The following is a 21,298-nucleotide window of genomic DNA, read 5'->3' on the forward strand; positions in this document are numbered from 1 at the left end:
ATGCAGTAGCTTGTGCCAACTTGTTTCCTCCCTTCTTTTGTCATGTGAGGGGATTGCTATTCTGATACTTCACTGAACCCAAGGTGTGCATATTTCATAGGCTTCTATTGTTTTGGTTTCTTTTGTATAAGTATTTTAACCTTTATCTCAGCAATATTGATTTCAGTGGGGACTTTCTATTGCTTCAAAAGGAATGCTCTATGCAGAGCCTCCAACAGACGTGGAAAGCAAAATGAGCCAACTCATTCTTGGATTATGGTCTGATTGAAAATAGCTTAAGGAACAATTTTATATTATGCTTAACTGTGCACTTCGACACTTTAATGAGTAATATATACTTTCTGTATTAGTTTTCTATACATTTATTCTCTGTGTACAGACTGTGACACATTTAATTTGTTTTACTGTCATAGTCATGAGTAATGCTCAGTTATTCTTTGAGTATTAGTGATCTTTAATTTACTTTACATAAATATATGTACATATTGGCTTATTTTTAAAAATTTGCAAAACTTTCGCTTTAACCTTTTTACCTTATAAATTGAATCAATATCAACCAAATTGGTTAACAATGGAAGTTTCTATTAGATAATTGTTTATTTATGCGTATAATATAGTTACCAATCATAATTGTACTCTCTGTTAAAGCAATTTTGAATTTCTTGGACAAACTTGAAAATACCAGGAGTAAATAGGAATGTATTAAATTTGGTTCCTGCTCTCAAAAGTTAGGTAGAATAATGGGAAACATCTTAGTAGTAATATTTTAGTCAGAATCTGGACATTATTGAAATTCAGTCTTTAAAATAAGAACAAAATCATTGTTGACCCACAGTTGCCACATCCATTTCTGCCAGTTATTCTTTATGACAGTCCACCCTTCTACCGTTTGTGTGCACATGGGACTCGATACCCACAAAGCTGTGAGCCCCCGCAGGAGCGGTGCTTGCCCCAGAGAACGATTGTCCTTTTTCTAAGGAGCAGCTTCTGCTTTTCAAGTCCCACAGGACAGCCTGGAGAGGGAATCTTTTTCAAACTGGTACAATTGAGATATATGGGACAATGAAGGCCCTGTTATTGAGGACCTCTTCATGGATGAATTGGGTTTCAGGGAAGGCCATTAGAAGTGGTGAAGATTTATTATCCGGATCGCAGGAGGGAGAAGGGGAGCCGCCTTTAGCGTGGGTGGAAGCACAAGGTCTGGGGGAATCAGACACGCGCAGCAGTTAGTGAAGAGTCTAGATTGATTGGGACGAAATGTGCGCCACGCTGATGACTGGAGGATTCGATGGGAAGGGTCAGCAGGGGTCAGGCTGTGAGGATCTGGGTACAGGGTAAGGAATTTGGATCCCATCCTCCAGATGAGAAATCAGCCGAGGCGTTTGTCCAGCTTCATCACGTGATCAGTGATAAGTTATTTGAGGCAGATTAAGCCAGGGTCATGCAGCGTAGACTAGAAGGAGTAAGGAGAGATGAGCGGCAGGAGGCAGGGCTAGAGGACGCTGTATACAGTACGTGGCTTTCCCTGTGTAGCCCAGGATCTAATGAGGATGAAAAGGAAGAGCTGACTTGGAAGTTTTTTGTTGTTTTTATTATGACAAATGTTATTATTTTTACCTGATCTCCAAAAGGAATCCATATTTATTATAGAAAATGTTAAAAATATGGATATGTACATGAAAGAAAATTAAAATCACCCATTCTCATTTAAATCATAGATGAACACTTGGCATTTTGGGTATTGTTGATTTTTTCCGTTTTGTTTCAATTTATGTATGTTGACATTATGGTACATTAACACTATTTTTGTACAGCTTGTTATTTTTGTCATTTACTACATAGTAGGCATTTCTTTTGTTAATAAAAATTCCCAGAGGACCTCATTTTTAATGGCTGTTCACTATTTTGGTTCCAGAGTAGTGTAACTAACTATTCCAACTATTATAAATTTAGAATTTTTTCAACTTTTTTGTTATCATTACTAATACTACTATAATGAACATCAATCAACATAAATACTTTATTCCACACTCTTCTCCCCTCCTCCAGAAAATATTAAGTTAAAAAATAATAAAGAACTAAGTTGAGCATTTGTTCATTTATTTATTTAGCCTATTTTGATTTCAGTTCTGATCCACCACTTCCTACCTTTCGTACGCGTTAAGAATTGGGAGAGGGGGGTCCTTATCGAAGATGTATTGAAATTATTGTCTTATTTTGTTGCTTGCTATTTAAAATGATGTCTTTTAATCCATTGCTTTACATATGGGCATTTAGGTTTTCAGTTTTTCTCTGTTTTAAACAACACCATGATGAATATCATGGCACATATTTTCATGTGCACAGATAAAAGGATATAAACCTTAAAAGTGAATTACAAGGGTTTGGAACATATAAATCTTCAACTCTAGAATCTTATGTAAACGGAAGCAATTTACACTCACCTCTGTGGGCAGAGTGGAGAAATTGCAGTTTACCTACATCCTTGGGAATCCTTCCTTTCAAATGCTTGCAAATCTAATGAATGTGAAATAGTATCTCATTTTGTTTTGCTTTTCTCTGATAACTAACGAATTAGCATGTTTTTATGTCTGTTCGCTATTCAGGCTTCTTGTCTATAATTTGCCCATTTTTTATTTAGTTACAGTATTTGTCCTTTTTTGTATACTCTGGATACTAATCCTGTGAAAGTTATACAGTTTGCCAAGGTGTTCTCCCAGTATCTGTCTTTTAAGCCTTTTCATTAAAAAGAATTTTAGGCAAATTTATCAAAGTTATATTTTATAGTTTGGGTGTTTTCTATCTTGATTAACAAGTTCTCCAGTGGTGAAGGCTTTTCACCTACATTCCGTTGTGATTCTTTAGGAGTTAATTATTTTATATTAAATTTTTAATTCACCTGACACACACTTGCTTCACTACATAGTGATTTTCTAAATTAAGGAAAATGAAAAGTGAAAAGCAAACAAAAATTTGGTAAATTGCATTATAGTTTCCATTGTAAGTCTGTAATTGAACCATGAAGACGTTTTAGTTTTTATTTAAGGACTAGGTAGCCACATCCACTTCAATTTGTGGTAATGAAATGAATGCCTTTCTCGTCGACGACACAGAAGATCTATCAGAGTTCATCTACATGAAGTCTTGCAAAATAACTGCTACTAATTGGAATTGAAAAGGATCTGACTTCCCATGTGTTTACAGCCTTAGTCTACCTAACTTCTTGTATAAGTCCAGAAGGAATACATTGTTGTTTTTAAAGCAGTTAACATAGAGTTCTTTTTACTTTCAGCAATTCACAGAAGCTGTGAGTCCTTCAGTGCTGCCCCCTTCAGCTTTGCCACTGGACCAGCTTAATAACGCTGTCGCTGCCTTTAGTACCTTGGAAGATCTAATTCGGTATCTTGAACCAGATAGATGGCAGCTGGACTTAGAAGATCTGTATAGGCCAGGTTGGCAACTTCTTGGCAAGGCTTTTGTTTTTGGAAGAAAATCCGGAGGTAAGCTCTCTCTTCAGATTAGAATCTCATCTAATTTTCTAAACTGCTAATGTTTCAGATTCTTCTGACAGCTTCTAATGAGTAGAGTTTAGAATTCTTCAGTGATATATTTAAATAATCCATTTTAGTTACAGTTGAGCTTATTCACACACTAAATAAGAATACGTACAAAAGAAGGCCCTTCATTATAACTCAGCGAATTTGGGAGAGGGATACTTTCACTGAAAATTCTTATCATTTTTTTAATTCAAAAATATCATTTTTATGGTCTCCTATTACATTTTACAAGAATCTTTGCTTATTCAAACCTAATATTTGGGGTGTATTGATTTAGAGATTCAGAAGAGGTTAACATAGCTGCTAAGAAACCTCGTTTGGAGCTAGAAAAGGGGAAGCTCTATCAAATTCATTACACACCATGTCCCCTCGGGTCAGGGTTGTATCAATTTCTATTTCCAAAGCTTAGAAACTTTTCTAAATAATATGAAAAATAACAATGGCTCACCATAAAACAGAACTAGTGATCTCCAAGACAGAATGCCTAGAAAGTAGGAACCCACACCGTGATGATGTTTCTCTTTCTAAATTTGCTTGTGACATGATCACTTTTGACCATAAGAGCGCAGCTCCCTTCAAGAGTGAACGTGTTGATCGTTCAACTCAATTCTCACAAGAAATCGAAAGCAATGTGAATTAACTTTACTCTAAGGTTAGCTAATTTCCTAGTCACATTAGAATGTAATAGAAATAACTGAATAATTATAACACACTTAAAAAAAACCACAAGTCTGTTGCCGTCTGCCAGAAACATTGCAGTCTACCCAGCGTCACTTTGGAGAATGGAATGACTGGAAAATGCACGTAGAAGGAGCAACGTTGGTTGATGGGAGTGACTCACAGGGGCAGATGGCAGCAGACTTGTTGGAAACCTTGTCGGAGAGGAGCCCGCTTCCTGCCTCCGGGCCGGAGCTTTCATCTGGGCGGCCTGCTGGGGCCTGCCCGCCCGCTCCGCTCCGCAGCCGGCTGCTGCCTTCAGCGCCCCGTGAAGGCCGCGTTCGCGTCCAGGGGCGGCCGCAGCTTGTCCAGACGCTGAAAGCTCTTACATATTTATAAGATTGGATCTTGATGAATAACTTGATGCATACGTGACGAACAATACTTCCCTTCCCTCCCACCTCCGACAGGAGCGGGAAGATCTGCAAGGCTGGCTCAGACACCCGTGAATAGAGCCTTTGTTCGCAAATTTGAAGTAGATTATCGTGTCGATCTGTGAACAGCAGAGGATGCAGACCAGGTTCTGAGCTCAGAGCTAGTTTTTGGAGGGCCGATCTCAGGATCCTAGCGTGAAAATCTCCCTTGTAAGTCATATATGCCTTTAGGCCTGTGCCTCTGCGCGGGGTGATCAATGGCTTGGCCAGAGGCTAGCGTATATTGAAAAGCATCCAGCGCAGAACCAGATCTTTCAAATATTCATTTAGCACTTTCCAAATTGAAGCCCTTTGCCGTTTGCCAAAAGTATTAACTTTTTAAGCATACAGTAAGTGTGAGAAAAGCAGTGTATATTTTTGGAACTTTACATAAACTAAAATGCAGGTGTGGGATAACATCTATATAGACAAAACCAACTTCCCTCCCAAGAGTCTTTCTACAAAGGAATGAAGAGTAAAACGTTTAAAAGCTTCTAATTAGACATCGAAATAGATTTCCCACAGAATAAACATATCACAGTGTTACCACATTCATCTTAGAAAGACCACCCTCAGATTGCATTACAGGAATAGAATATTCTTGGGCTATCTCAAAAGAATGAACAACTGACAAAGTAAAATGTGAGCATGTTTTTTTTCCAGTTAGTATTACCTTTTTTAGTAAAACTTGCAATATTGATGAATCTAAAGAAGAAAATTTGCATTAGAAATAACTTTCATTGGTGTCATACTCAAAATCTTCATCTTTTAGAAAGACAAATTAATGCATGGGTTGTCTTAGGAGGTAGTTTTGAAAAGGAAATAAGGAATGTTGCATTTTACTTTACAAATCTTTTGCAGAGGATTACTTCCTTAATATTATAGTTTAAAAAGTAAGTATGTGTTGGGGCACGATATTTTTCAATAGATTATTTTCTATTATTATTATTGCCTAGAAATTCTGCACAATGTTTAGAGTATTTGTGATCCCAATTTATCACAGTACTTATTTTAATGAAACTTAGATGGGTTTGAAGCCTTAGAAATAGGAAGCATAACTTTCACATAAGATTACCAATTTAAAGCCCTTATTGTATTTTTAGCCCAGAGTAGACAGCACTAATGTTTTTCTGTTTCATTATTTTCCCTTCCTCTGGTTCAAGGTTTTCATTCATACCATGCTACTACAGAAAGAAAAAGAAAAAATGCATATTTTCTAAGTCAGGCTTAACTAGTACTTAAAAGGGGCTTTGGACTTTTGTGTCAAACATGATAAATGAGTGGAAGCTAAGTTGAAAGTGTGTTTAAATTTTCACATTGTAGCAGGTATCATAACTTAGTTCACTTGGGAAATCTATCTAACCTTTTATTGTGGTTAAGTAAACATTTTAAAGTGAACATATACAGTCTCATTTTCTAGTTTCACGAAATAGTGTGTTTAAAACTATTTGAGGTAGATAAATATCCTTTCAAAGCTAAGAGCTTCATTCACATTCTAAAGAAGTATAAATCTTAAATAAGCGTTGCAAATTTTGGCAACTGGCTTTTGTATGTGTGTGCATGTTTTAAGTTTTCTTCCTTTCTTACCCAGATAGTAACTTCTAGAGAAAAGAGTCAAATAAAACTCATATATAGCTTTAACAATCAAGAGTGGTATGTACATATACTATTAGTTCATCAAAATGAAATCAGGTAAAATATGTGACATCATCTAACCTGATAATCTCATTAATTTTATTAGAGATAAATTGGTCTTTTATAGCACTCAAACGAATGAATTAATTTCCCCTTAAATAATCAAAAGCTTTACTTTCAAGGGATCATTTTTCAGATGAAAAGAAAATCTTTTAATACTCAAATACAGTGATTTTTCTATTGAGTTGGAAAAAATAATTTTTAACTGACTAACATGTTGAAATGAACCTATTGAATGAACATTCCTTAGTGTTTTCCTAAACCTGACCAAGGTTTTAGTCAAACATATATATGGTTCATATGTGTTCATAATTTATGATAACATATGCATATGATTACATATGCATTACATATACATATGTAATACATTTCTTGAAAATACATTAGCTCCCTTTGACATTTTAGAAACGCTTGATCACATATACAATGTAACATAGCCAAGAAAATAAGCATTTGATTTGTAATTACCTTGTCATTTTAAAATTATTTTAAAATATTGGCACTTAGTTTTTAAAACTAGATTACATAGTGATGATTATTATTTGAAGCAATCTTTAAACAGATAATATGTTTTTTCTTTTCTCTCAATTCTTGTTTATAATGTTTCCAATATTAGCAAAAGGTACTTAACTAGATTTATTATATTATAGATAATTTTCCTAAATTTTGATAAACCCTTATTTTTTTTTACTTTTTAAATGTTTTTATTAATTTCAGAGAGAGGAAGGGAGAGGGAGAGAGAAATAGAAACATCAATGGTGAGAGAGAATCATTGATTGGCTGCCTCCTGCACGCCCCCGACTGAGGACCGAGCCCGGAATCTGGGAATGTGCCCTGACCTGGATTTGAACCATGATCTCCTGGTTAATGGGTCAATGCTCAATGGCTGAGCCATGCCCGCTGGGCAAACCCTTAATTTTTTGAAGGTAAAAAAAACTCTGATCAATTATATGTTATCCAAAACTCTTCAGTTTTATTGGACTAATTTTTATTTGAATATTTCTAAGGGAGAAAAAAAGCATAGCTATAAAGCAGAAATTAAAATAATATTAGAGATGTTTATCCTAATAATAATTAACTACTATATATGTTATATATAAATTCATATTAAACATTACATGTTATTTGGTATAATTTAACTGAGGCAGTATGATTTTGTAGTTAAAAACAATGGTTCTTTGATAATTTACTGCAACATTCTGATGAAAGGATATTTTGTTTGGTCTTGACAAATAGGTGTTCTTTTAAAGAATAAAACACAACATGTTTAACCAACTTGTTAAGAGAATGGAGACAATGGTTATAAATTAGACATTTCTTCCACTCTTTTAAAAAGAGAAGAATAGAAATCTGAGTTAAATTAAATTTCAAAGACCAGAAGTTCTCAACGCACCAGAAACAGTGCTTTCCATAACCTCTGCCCCTTTAAAATGGTGCACTCAGCTGTCTTCAAAATTTCATTTTCTTTTTACATTTTATGATTCTTATTGCTGAAAGATTATAGGAAGTTCTGTCTACAAGCTTCTGTAAGCTGTTCTTCATTAATTGCACGAGCTTGTAATCCTTTTTAAAACTGCATTTGTTTTTACTAAAGTATCCATTGCTTTACATTCTATTCTTCTTCCCAATAGTCTCCTTGTTTACTTTTCCACTAAGGTTAAAAGGTGTAGCCCTCTTTTTCCTCTGCAGTTTCCTATTTATAGCTCTCAACTGTTTGGTTGGCTCTCTTCTTACTATTGCACAATGACATCTCTTTATTGGCCACTAAGTCATAATGAAGCTTTGTTTACTATAAAATAGAAAGTCCAACTTGCAAGCTGCATAGCTGCAAAACTTAGCTAAAATAAGGAGGGACATTGTCAGGATTATTGTTCATGAAATCGTTTGATTTCTCTGTGAAAAGAGTTTCATGAAATACATTCAAGCTCAAAGCTTTAACATCTATTTTTTCTCTTTCTTTTATGCCGTGCAGTGATGGATCTGAACCTTCTAAAAGAGGAGGTAAGGTTGTACAGCTGCACACCTCGTAACTTCTCGGTGTCCATAAGGGAAGAACTAAAGAGAACCGATGCTATTTTCTGGCCAGGTTGTCTCCTGGTTAAACGCTGTGGTGGAAATTGTGCCTGTTGTCTCCACAATTGCAATGAGTGTCAATGCGTCCCAAGCAAAGTTACTAAAAAATATCATGAGGTAGGTATATCATTTTTCTTTTTGGGTTCCTTTGGGTGTTGTGTTCCTTTAAAAATAACAAAACAATGTATCTGAAATGAATTTTTGTTCAGAAATATGTAGCATTCTTAACACACACACACACACACACACACTGTATGTTCTCATTTTTAAAATTAGGACTTTTAACTTAAAAACCCCAGACATTAAGGTTATTGAAAGCTTATCCTCTGATAGTAAGTACACCATGGCTAGTCAATGAAGTTTTTGTCTCTCATACAAAAAACAAAATGTGTTCTTTTATAGGGTAAAATATGGGTGAAATTTTTCAACTTTTCAAAATCTGAAGGGAAATATTTTAAAGAGAATCTTAGAGATAAATTATTGTCTATTTTGGAGAAAAACGATCTTTGATATTTATTTTTCCATTTGAGATATGTGAGCTCATAAATCCCAAGAAGACACATTCATAGTTATACACATCTTCCTATTATTCATGTTATCCCAAATAGCATGTTATGGATGCATCACTTTTTTATCTCATTATAGAATCAAGAAAAATCTAACATTAAATCTTAGTAATTGCTGTTTTTCAGGGCCTTGGGAACCTTAGAACTTATACACTCCAAATTTGGTGCTAGAATATCCCAAATTCTATCCTGCCCTCTCTCCAAGAGCATCATGTAGGATTCATACATCACTAAGCCATTCCTTCTTGATGAGTCAACTTTGATCTTTACAAAATGTTTACTTTATCCCAAGCCCAAATCGGCTTTCCTGACTTAATTTCAATATAGCTTCATTTCATTAGTTTTACTTTTTCTACTAAATAAAATAATAATAAAAATAAATATCTGCTTAGTAAATAGAATGATTATAAAGACATCAATGAAGCCCATATCTGTTAGGTAATCTAAACATGGACAGTGTCCTAAACTGTACTGCATATGACATGGTTGTCCTACCCTTCAACAATATTGCCTTAGCAGCTGATACAATGGAGGAAAAAAACACTGGATTCCAGAGGACAATGGACTTTGTTTCCATCCTAGATCTACCTTTAACTTGTATCCATCATCAGGATACATAACTTCAATAAAATAGTGTAAGATATGCAAATTACCTGGTTTTTCTTAAACTGTGTTATTGCATGGCAATTACTAGGCTGCAATTTTTAGAAGGTAACATCCCAAACTAGAATCCTTTGAATAAAAATAAGACAATTTACTGCCATTACACATGTTCCATTTCATTAATACACTCCATTCTTCTAAAGAGCCTTGTGCTGGGGATAGTCTCCACTCCAGTGTCAGGAAGTAGACAATCATGAGCTTGGTGGCTGGAGGAGCTCCAACCAGGCTATGCCCAGAGGCCAGCCTTATTGCTGCTCCGTGAACTGGGATATCTAATCAAGAAGAAACCCTTAATATAGTAGTTTTAAAACAGGTTAAACTTAAAATATCTTAGGGCCAGGCTGATAGTAGAGTTGAATGGCCTAACACAAAAGGATGTAGTGAGAATAGGAATTAAACTTGAATGATCTTTTCCTACCTAAAGTCATTCAATTTTGAACTCTCTAAAGCAGGTCCTTACTAAACAAAGTGTGTCTGGGAACCTGATTTAGCCAACAGATCTTGAGTACATGACCACCTTAAGAGCTGTAAAATCCAGACCAGCTGGATTAGCCTTAAACCAGCTTATCAGATGCTGGCTCCCAACTATGCTTTTGGTCGGATACGTCATATAAAGCATATTCTCCCCCATCCTATATGTGTAAATTTCTTTTCAAATGACATTAGTTTTAGGGTTATGCAGGAAGTTGCCACAGAATTTGTAATATCTGTTTTAAAGTGTCACGTAAAACTTATGTGGGGAAAGACTGTGGACACTGCTTGTAGCCTCACTGTCATTCTTTCAGAATGACATTGAGCCATTACTCTCTAGTCTTTGGGTGGGAATGATTACATATATACCTTTATATATGTGTATATATACATATATAGCTTTACATGTGTAATTAAAAGACCATTGAGTGTAAGTTTCCCACATCTCTAAAGTGTGTGTGTAGAAATATAGTTACACAGTTACCTACTTCACGTTTCTCACAAATAGCTCCAGTAATACCCATGTCTTAATTTTTTATCATTCATTTTTGTGTGATCATTTTTTTGTTAATGATCAAATAACTCTGGGGGGGGGAAGGGATTTTTTATTTGGCGAAATTCATAATTTCTGAAGCCTGAATATTTCTTGGTCTTATATTTTAGAAATAAGTTTTTAGTCTAATACTACTCCTGAATAAATGAAATTATTTTTTAAACATAACTTAAAAATTACTAAAAGCACTAAGTCATTGAATTGCATTAATCTGGATCAAGAGATTTAATGTATTGAAAGTGAAGCCCGTCTTGGGCTTTCATTATTTTTGATGAGCATTTTCTCATTTTCACTTTGAAGATTAACCCCCCGCACGGAGAAGGCAGAAGCAAAGACAGAGCTGAAAAGTTCTAAGTTTTCTCTCCTTCATCTATTTCTATTCTACCATCTTCCCTAAATATTAAGCTGAAAATATTTGCTGTGTGCCTACAAATATAACTGAAATATTCCCTCTTTCAATTTCCTTTAGCATTTTCACTGAGTTTTGTTCAACCCTTGTACCAAAAATAAGTTTAGAAAATTAAAAGGCTCATAAAATATAAGAATATTATTTATCATGTTTTAACATAATATTATAGCATAATAATATTAATAATAAGATCCTTACTGCTCTTGTATCAGTCACCAGATACTTTTTGTTGGAAGACATTTTAGCCTATATATATCTTTAACAACTTTGCTCTCTCAGAAGACATTTTAGCATATATATATATATTCTTAACAATTTTGCTGTCTCTGTATTAGGATTTTTCAGAAAAGCAAGATGGGAACTTTGTGTATGTATAAACTCCGATACTACCTCTTCCAAAAACATGTTTTAGTGTCCTGTCAATCCCAGTATAACTAGTCCATCCTTCTTCGTGGATGTGTGGGATTTTAAATTTCTCTCTGTTAAAGAGCATTTACTATTTCATAGCTTATTTGTTTCTACCAAATTGAGGCCTAAAGAAGAACAAAGATCACATTACACTATAGAGCTTAAGAGCATAGACACCAAAGCCAGACATCCAGAATTTGAACATGACGTTTGTTAGCAATGTGACTTTGAGCAAATTACTGAATCTCTTGTGCCTTGATTTCCTCACCTGTAAAGTGAGTTTCCAACCCTCATTTCTTATTATGAGGATTCATGGAGTGATATCTGCAAAATACTTAGCACAAGGTCTGGCACATTTCAAGCCCTTAGTATACACTAGCTTTTCTCTCTCTCTTTATTTTTCCCTCTGCGCCTAGCCTTCTTCCTCCATTACGGCAAATGATCAATAAAGATTTGATGAATTTTCCTCAAAGGTAGGAAGGGTATTCTCATTCTGGAAGAAAGATCTATAAACTACTCTAACAATAAACCTGTTTTTTTTATTTTTCCCCCATTTTTAATCAGCCTAATGATTTTTACCTTGTTTATATCTCCATATATTTAATTTCATTTTTCATAACTTAAAGTATAGTCTTACATTTTTATGGATAGATGTTTGTTTTGGGGGAAAATATACTAGTCAGTTGACTTATTCTAGCAATAAGTCCCATCCTCCAAGGTCCTATGGCACCCAAAAATTTAAGGGCACTTTGCATACTTTGGACAATGATACCTGTGTCTCTATTCCTTGATGGGTCCTTCTGTATCTAATCTATTGCTTTCCACTGGTTTTAGCTTTTCCCTGGATTATTTTTTCATGAGCTTGTAGTTATAATTTGAACCTCTCCCTTAATATTTTGTGAGATGTGCTTCTCTGCCTGGTTTCCCTTCTGGTGTCCTAAACTATATCCTGAAAAGCTAATTATCATCTTTCATACTATCTGGGACCTGCTGGTCATATTCCAAGTCCAACTTTTCTCAAGTTAGAACTTTCAAACAGAATTAAGAAGGAAAACAATAAGGGTGGTCCCACCATCATGTTAGAATTTCTTGTCCCGGTCATCAACGTCACTAGAACAGTAAGAGACTCTTCTTCCTTTGTAAACCTCCACAAACATCAGGGCATGAAGACTGGGGGGGGGGGTGGGGGGGTGATAAGGGACTTTTTACTGGTGAATGTATCTTGACATAAGCACTGCTAGAGGAAGGAAGTGCTGGAGGATTGCAGCTTAGCACCACCGACTGTCAGGATGGCATATGGTAGCCTCTCACCTGTACCTTTCATAGTAATTTTTTCCCCTGCAACCTGGGAAAAGGTATACAAGTGGAGATAGGAATTAAAGACACTGGCTATGTCAATATTGCCATTTATCTGTCTAACTAAGCACATTAAAATAATACATTTTAGTAATTTTTTTCTAGCATTATGAAATGTAATAGAAAATCTAATTTGAAAGTTGACTCCCATAGTTATTTTAAGACTTGCAGTTTATCTTTCTACAAAGAAAGTTACTAAATAAATAGGATGTGTGACTAAGAACATTCTGAGTCTCCATATAATTATTATCTGTAGCTCTAATAATTTATATTTGGCCAAAGTGCAGATACTGGCTGTGTCACTTATTCTCTCTAAGCTCCTATTCCTTCATGTGTAAAATAGGGGGATGGTTGTAAATTACTTCATAGAATTCTTGTGAGTTAAAGTGTGTAAAACCCTTATTAGAGTGGCCAGCACTGATAAGCATTCAAAAAATGTTAGCTAATTAACCTTTGGTATGACCACATTCTCTAAATGAGGTATACAGTCTTTTTTTTTTTTTTTTTTTTAATCTTCAAGAACAGTCATAAGACTTGACTTGTGCCTTTAAGGATTAATGAACATTTCCAGGAACTTTGAGAAGTTGCTCTATGAAGTTATCTGTGTAATCCAGAGAGCCAAGAAACTACACAACTTCATGTTATTATGTGCTCTAGGGATTCTTTATAATACAAACAAACATAATTTCTAAAAATGTATCATTTCTATTATAAGAAATAAAATGTAATGCACATTAAATAGGTTGTTCTTTTCAAGGATATCAGGTAATCTTTTATAGAATCCATAGCTATGTCCTTTTGTTGTGTTGAAAGGAAATATGCTCAGCATCAGTGTCTATTTTGCTATATATTTTATAAAAAATCTCAGCAATCCAAAGTGCAAGTAACTTCATTAAGTAGAGCCATTATTGTTATTGCCAAACCTCCGTACACTGCACAGTAGGACCCAGCTGCAGAAAGTTAGCTGTGACGGAGGCTGATGTCTATGAAGTACATCTAATCCATCTCATCAAGTTTATAGAGGACTTGAAGTATAGCCAAGAAAATTAATGAGTGGCATAATTGAGCTAACTCAGCTGCAGAGTGATCATGTTTCTTGTCACAGCATCGCAGTACTTGCATGTATTGCTTCAAGCATAAATATTTGTTAAATGTGTGAATAAATGAATGACTGAAAGAAACTAACAAACAGAAAACTTAAGAGTGCAGTAGTGGTTCCAAAGGTTAAATTCTCTCTAGTCTTGCTAAATGAGTAAAACAAAGGGTGCATAGTGAGTCTTTCAATTTAGGACTGTTCTTGATTCTGAGGCAGCATCCTTCCAAATTGTTGGTATTGAAATATCCTTTCTTTCATGAAAGATTGATCTTTGATGTGGGGTTTGTTTGTTTTTAGGGGTGGGAGATTGTATTCCTAATGCCTTCACTAGAAAAAAATTAAAATCTGTAGGTCTTTGTTGGGCCTCACATTTGTTTTCTGAAATTTTACTTGTCTATGAAATCATAAATTCTAGATATTGGTTGATTTTAACGGTGGTTTACATTGTTTCCTTCAGGTCCTTCAGTTGAGACCAAAGATCGGTGTCAGGGGCTTGCATAAATCTCTGACTGACGTGGCCCTGGAGCACCATGAGGAGTGTGACTGCGTGTGCAGAGGGAACGCAGGAGGATAACACATCGGCCAGGCAGCTGTGTCCCCACAGTGCGCTCAGCGCTGACTCTCGTAGGACTGATGCCTTATCGCCATCCATAATCTCAGTTGTTTGCTTCAGGGACCTTTCATCCTTCAGGATTTACGTTGAGTTCTAAAAGAGGAGACACCAGCCGGAATTAGGAGTTGTGCAACAGCTCTCTTGAGAGGAGGCCCAAATGACAGGAGAAAAGGTCTCCGGGCGTGGAAAAAAATATTAAATGTTGTAGATCACTAGCTAGTTACAGAGTTCCCATGCACTTACTCAGCTGGCTGTGTTCTATATTTCAGTTGTCTTGATATGACTTAGGTTAATGTCAGTACAGGAAAGAAATGTGTGCAGATGAGCACCTGATTCTATTGCCTTGCTTATTAACTCTCAAGCTCCATGTTCTGGGCCTAAAATCACAGAAATCTGGAATTTTTTCCTTATAATCACATATATAAACAGGAGTGTTCTATGGTCTACAAACTTGGTTTTTGAAAAAAAGGAACTATGTTGCTATAAATCAAACTTGTGTCATGTTGATAAGAAAGACTGGATTTTCCATATTTCTTATAAAAATTTCTACCATTTAGAAGACATGAACTACATTCATGGTTTGGAGGAGACAAACCTGAAAAGAAGAGTGGCCTTATCTTCACTTTATCTATAAGTTGGTTTATTTGTTTTATTGTGTACATTTTTATATTCTCCTTTTGACATTATAACTGTTTGCTTTTCTAATCTTGTTAAATATATCTATTTTTACCAAAGGTATTTAATATTCTTTTTTTTTTTTATGACAACCTAGATCAACTATTTTTAGCTTGGTAAATTTTTCTAAACAGAATTGTTATAGCCAGAGGAACAAAGATGATATGAAATATTGTTGCTCTGACAAAAATACATGTATTTCATTCTTGTACGGTGCTAGAGCTTAGATTAATCTGCATTTTAAAATATTGAAGTGGGAAATGAATAGAATTTGGTACGTTGTGAAGACTTTTGAAAATAAGTAAGTTATCATAACCTCCACTCCTATTGTTGGAGATGCAAATAAAAAGTGGCATATGGAAATAGGCATTCAGATCCATCATTACTATCCCCAAACCCTGATTGTGGGAAATGCGAGCCTAGCTCAGAAGAACACAAAGCACCTTGAAAAAAGAGACTTGACGGCTTCCTGAAAAGTGTGCTCTGCTGTCCTGTAGGAACACATCCTATTTATTGCGATGTTCTGGTTTTATTATCTTGAAACTCTCTTCCACACACTTGTATAAATACATGGATATTTTAATGTACAGAAGTATAACCAGTTCACTTATTGTACTCTTTGGCAATTGAGAAGGAAATCAGTAAAATACTTTGCTTGTAAAATGCTTAATATTGTGCCTAGGTTATGTGGTGGCTATTTGAATTAAAAATGTATTGAATCACCAAATAAAAGTATGCAGCTATTTTGGGGAGAAACTGAATGTATGTGTGTGTGTGTGCGTGTGTGTGTGTGTGTGTGTGTGTGTGTGTGTGCAAGATTTGTCTCGGAAACTCCAAGAAGGTGAAAAGTGATAAAGTTTCATGTTACCATGAATTTTCATTCTGCAAAAAAGGATGTCAGTGTAAAAGACCCCATAGAAAAGTGAATGTTTCTGTTGAGGTTTCCTTGTCTGTTGTCTCCAGTGCTTTTGAGCAGTGATTTTCCTTTCCTCACTGGTCAGGATACTGATTTCTGGTCAATTAAATTGCAAATGACTTGAAAGTTGTTACGTGATTTATGAAATGCCTAATGATAGAATACAGAGTAGTATGAAACAGGAAAAAACAACAACAACCTTGTAACTTTCCACTCATGTCTTCATTTTCAGTGGCAAACCCTATATGGGGTGAGCCTGAATTGATCTGGCAGATGGGTTGGTGCATTTTACATAAGATTTTTCAAGGTGTGAATCCCCAATTTCAGTTGTAGATTTCTGTTCAGAGCTGATGTCTTATCTCTACCTTTCAACTTGCCTGAGACACTAGAGCCCAGGGCCATGCTGTTCTCAGACACTTCTTCCAAGTAGTACTCTTTTTTTGGTACTTTTCCAGCTGGCAGTCCTATACCCAACCACATGAAAAAAAAAAAAAATGAATAAAATGAGCATCCATGTTCTGTGGTACTGACTTACCTTCTCATAGTTTTGTCCCAGCCTTATGCAGCCTACTAGATATAGCTTAACTGTGCTCCACTGTGTCTCCCTCTTGGCAATTCACAACTCTCATGAGCATAGTAAAAACTCCATTAAATCTTACAGTAAATGGCCTGTGTGTGATTAAACCAGCATTTCCAACCACTGAGTGGATCATCTTTTCTTTTTATTTTTTAACATTTATTTTTTGTTTACTTATAAAATGTTGAAAACCAGAAGAAATTACTCTATAAAGGTAGGAGTCCCACACACTATTGTCAGTCACTGAGTGAGAAAGGTGTGAGGGCTAAATGCTTAATATGCACAATTCTTATGGTTCATTTTACTTAAAAAAAAAAAAGTCAACCCATTGATGGCACATGTGACCATAAGTTTTCAGAATTCCAAAACAATATTGACTATATTTACCTCAAACTCTTTTGTATGTGTGGTGTGATACAATTTTCTCCCCTCTTTCACAGTACTTTGAAACTAAATGTTTGGTTTTCCAGTTATTGATTTTTCTACCAACCATATCTCATATATCATTTCTTTTCAAAGTTAGAGATTTACTAATTCATTTTGGTATTATTCATATTTTGGATACTTATTTAGTAGTATGATTAAATTTTTTGAGGCAGAATTTAAAACAGACTTTAAAATGTGACCATATAGACATAGCAGTAATAGATGAGTCATAATCTCATTGTCTACCTCTTGACTCATTTTGTATTATCAAACCTAATATAAGAGTTCTAGCGAATACTCAGTTTCCTGAAAATGCCGTACAGTATTCCCGCACATCCTTGTGCCAGCACATGCTATGTTCTTTTGGAGTACTGTTCCTGCACTTACATATTTCAATCATTTCCCTTCCTGTCTATTACATTGTTAATTGAATCCTTTTTTGCTGCCTCAGCATTTGCACAGCCACCTACACCAAATCCGATTTCCTTCATAACTGCTAACCCATTATAGGAAATCTGTTCAGTATCAATCTATGTAAAATTTAAGGAAGAGATTCAGTATTTTGGAAGGAAGTATATCTTTAAAAATTAATAACTTTTTAACCCAGCCGGGCATGGCTCAGCAGTTGAGCTTCGACCTAGGATCCAGGCGATCAGGGTTCGATTCCCAGTCAGAGCACATGCCTGGGTTGCGGGCTAGTCGATCAGTGGCTCATCATTGATGTTTCTCTCTCTCTCTCTCTCCTTCTCCTTTCCTCTCTCTGAGATCAATAAAGGTATATTTTTTTAAAAAAAATTAATAACTTTAAAAAATTATATATGCAATTCCATTTGGCTTTTTAAAAATAAAATTGCAGAGCTGATCTTAAAATTCATATGGAAATTCAAGGGGTCCAAAATAGCCAAAAAGTCTCGAAAAATAACTACAAAATCGGAAGATTCACATTTCCCAATATAAAAATTTACTACAAAGTTATAGGAATAGTGTGGTAAAGTTAATAAGTTTAAACATACAGAGCAATGGAATAGATTTGAGAGCCCAGAAATAGACCCTTCATTTATGCTCATGGAGAAAGAGTATTCTATTCAAGAAATGTTTCTAGGACAATTGTATATTCAAAATGTTGCCAGGACAACTGGTTATGCAAAAGAATCAGTTTGGACTCTCCTCACACCATATACAAGAATTAACTCAAAATAAATCAAAGACCTAAATGTAAAAGAGAAAACTACAAACTCTGAAAAAGGCAAGGAGAAAATTCTGATGACCTTAATTTAGGCAATTATTCCTCAGATATGACTCCAAAAGAAAAAAATAAATTGGACAGTATCAAAATTAAAAACTTAAGTGCTTCAAGGACACTATGAATAAAATAAAAAGGTAACCCACATAATGAGAAAAAATATTTGCAATTCACATCTGGTTAGGTTCTTGTATCTAGAATATATAAGGAACTTTTACAACTCAACAATAAAAAGGTAATTAACTGAACTGAAAGTGAGTAAGGCTTTAGGCCTGCTTGCATAGAAAGGCTTTGCGCTTGCTCTCTGACTCCTGCCGCCACTGTAAGAAGAATATGCTGCAGAATGTTCACTGGTCCCAGAAGATAACTGGTGCACGTTTGAACCTGATAACGCCGGGGAGTCAAGTCCCGCTGGGCCCAGGCAACCCACAGACGCTTGGGTGGGAAACAAATGACTCATGTCATAAGAGGCTGTGATTTTGAGGGTGTTAGTTATGCAGCATTATTTGGCAATGATTGACTAATAGATATTATTTTATTTAAAATGAGGTCTTATCATACATATTCTTCAGTGAAACTTTCCACTTTACGTGAAACATATATTATTGATTTACTTTTAGGAAAGAACAGGAGATAAGCTCTTTGACAATTTAGCCCACCTTTTCAGCAACCATCCTCAATGTCATTTATTATATTATTTTTTGTGTGTTTTAATAAACATTTAATTAATAAAACATTAAAAACATCTAATAAAAATGTTTTACATTTATATTTTAGTAAACTCTCTTATAACATGAAGTACATTGGGTAATTTTCTTCTGTTGTTTTTTTTTTAAGTTATTTTTCTTTCCAAACTTCTTTGCTCTCTATCTGTCTATATCTATCTATCATCTATCATCTATCTATATCTGTCTCTCCTCTCTCCCCTTCTCTCTTTTTTTCTTTTTTTAACATAAGATTGTTTGCATAATTTCCATGCCTATAATATTTTTCTAATCATTTCCATAATGCAAGGTCTGTGTCCAGACTACTGTTTACTCTGATGTGGGAAGGGTGAATCCTTGATTCCCTCTTTACTTTTCTAAAACTTGTTTGCCAAAGGGAACTACAGTGTGAGAATTAGATATTATATTCTGTTTATTTTTCTGTTCCTTTGGAGGAAGGAGGTGAGAGCACTTTTAGGAATGTTCAATCTTTGATAAAATAATTCTGCACAGCTCTCTTGTAAAATATCTTTTGTTGGAATTCACTCTGGTAGAAGCAGGCATCTATTCTGCATGAAGTGGAGAAAGGGAACAGATAAAGCAGGTTTCATTTCTGACTCATAACAGTGTAAAGACCTTGAGGCTATGCTGTCATTTGAGGGCATCAGTCCCCACTTTTCAATTTCCACGTTTCATCGGAATCTCCCCAGAAACCATTTTCCCTTGCCCTTCTACTCACAACAGAGGAAAGATAATGTTATCTCCTCTGGCTGCTTCTCTTCAAAGTTAGCCATATGAGTGAGGAGACTTAGAGTTTTATTTCAGTATTATATTTGAAAAGAGAAGTGGGAATGGAAATTGTCCTAAACCTCACCCTGAGCTACTCTTTTATTCCTAAACTCTCACCCTCCAAAGTTTATAGCATAAAGTATGTATGTTCCTCCCATTAGATGCTATCAGCAAATGCACACTATGTTGGAATTTTGTTTCTGTGATCTAGCTCCCCTTCACTGTTTTATCCTGATATTATCAACTATTTCAATATTATATATTGCTATAATTCTAACAATAATTTGAATTTTGCTTAAATAATTTTTGCTACCCGAAATATGCTATTTCCATTTTTATACTTACAAACTAAATAGTATATGGTTCTATAAAAGCTTTTGTTAAATCTTGCTTCAGATTTAATGTAAAAAGTTGCTAACACCATTCACTACTAGGTGGGTTGCAGACATCTGCCCATTTGTGGAGAAAGCTTAGATTGCACCCTGTTCTCGTTTGTTCTGAGATAAGGTCTTCCACAAACTCAGGTAGAAAGTACAATAATTTTTTAAGTTAAACTTGAAACAATGCTGTACAAGTGTGTTTTTTATCTCCTGTTTTGGAAAAATAAAATTATTATAAATTTTGTAATGATTTTAAATTCATTGAATAAATAGTTTACTTAGAAGTACAACATTTAGCCTTGTTTAAGGAGCTTAGTATTACTGCCTTAAGTGATACTTCCAAAATAAGTCAGATTCATGACAACCCACTAAACACTATTTGAGTTTCCTGTTAGAAACAAATAATCAGTTTAACACAGTTACTCAAAGATGTTCCTGATGGACTTACTGATAGACAACCAACTCCAATGACACCAGCAGATAGACAGGTGTATTCAAAATATATTTTGTATGAAATAACCTAAGTTTTGACATAACTAAATGTCTATATATTTAATAATAATAACCAGAAGAAGATTTTTGAAAGCAATCTCCTCCAAAATCTAAAAAATAAGAGATACTCCTATTGTTTCATAATTAATTTGAACAAGAAATAAAACCAGTATCCTCTCATCCAGATTTTTTTAAGATAGTGCCTATCGTAGAGGTTATCTTCCAAATTTTCAGAACAGCAGTCTTAATTTCAAATGATTAGTCACAAATCAGCAACTACATGTCTATGTAGCTATTACAAGGAGAGTAGGAATCACATGAATAATTTATTGACTAGAGTTTGATTTGCATTGTTTTCTGTCCTAAAGCTGTGATCTAAAAACTTGCCTTACCAGAATGTTAACAGAAGCACAAGGGAGGGGGCTGAGTGTATTTCTTTCAGCTTAGCTCATCAAAACCCTGGAGCCTGAGGGGCTACTGTACTTTACAGCAGAAACCAATCCTAA

At 34.9% G+C, this 21,298-nt stretch overlaps 1 protein-coding gene across 5 annotated transcripts in view; it reads left to right on the forward strand.

Moving 5' to 3' along the window:
* PDGFC (platelet derived growth factor C) overlaps nucleotides 1-14,601 on the forward strand; it is a 162,511-nt gene extending 147,910 nt beyond the window's left edge. For 4 of the 5 annotated variants that reach the window (XM_081134464.1, XM_081134463.1, XM_081134460.1 and 1 more), the window contains 3 exons: nucleotides 3,293-3,500; nucleotides 8,355-8,572; nucleotides 14,435-14,601. In XM_081134464.1, the coding sequence (XP_080990590.1) occupies nucleotides 3,293-3,500; nucleotides 8,355-8,572; nucleotides 14,435-14,551 (543 nt within the window). In that variant the 3' untranslated portion in view covers nucleotides 14,552-14,601. The remainder of the gene's footprint in view (nucleotides 1-3,292; nucleotides 3,501-8,354; nucleotides 8,573-14,434) is intronic. The other variant, XM_081134461.1, reaches the window with a different exon arrangement.
* Nucleotides 14,602-21,298: the final 6,697 nt, after the last annotated feature.

The sequence above is a fragment of the Miniopterus schreibersii genome, assembly GCF_964146895.1.
Source record: "Miniopterus schreibersii genome assembly, chromosome: 4".
In the NCBI taxonomy this organism is placed as follows: Eukaryota; Metazoa; Chordata; class Mammalia; order Chiroptera; family Miniopteridae; genus Miniopterus; species Miniopterus schreibersii.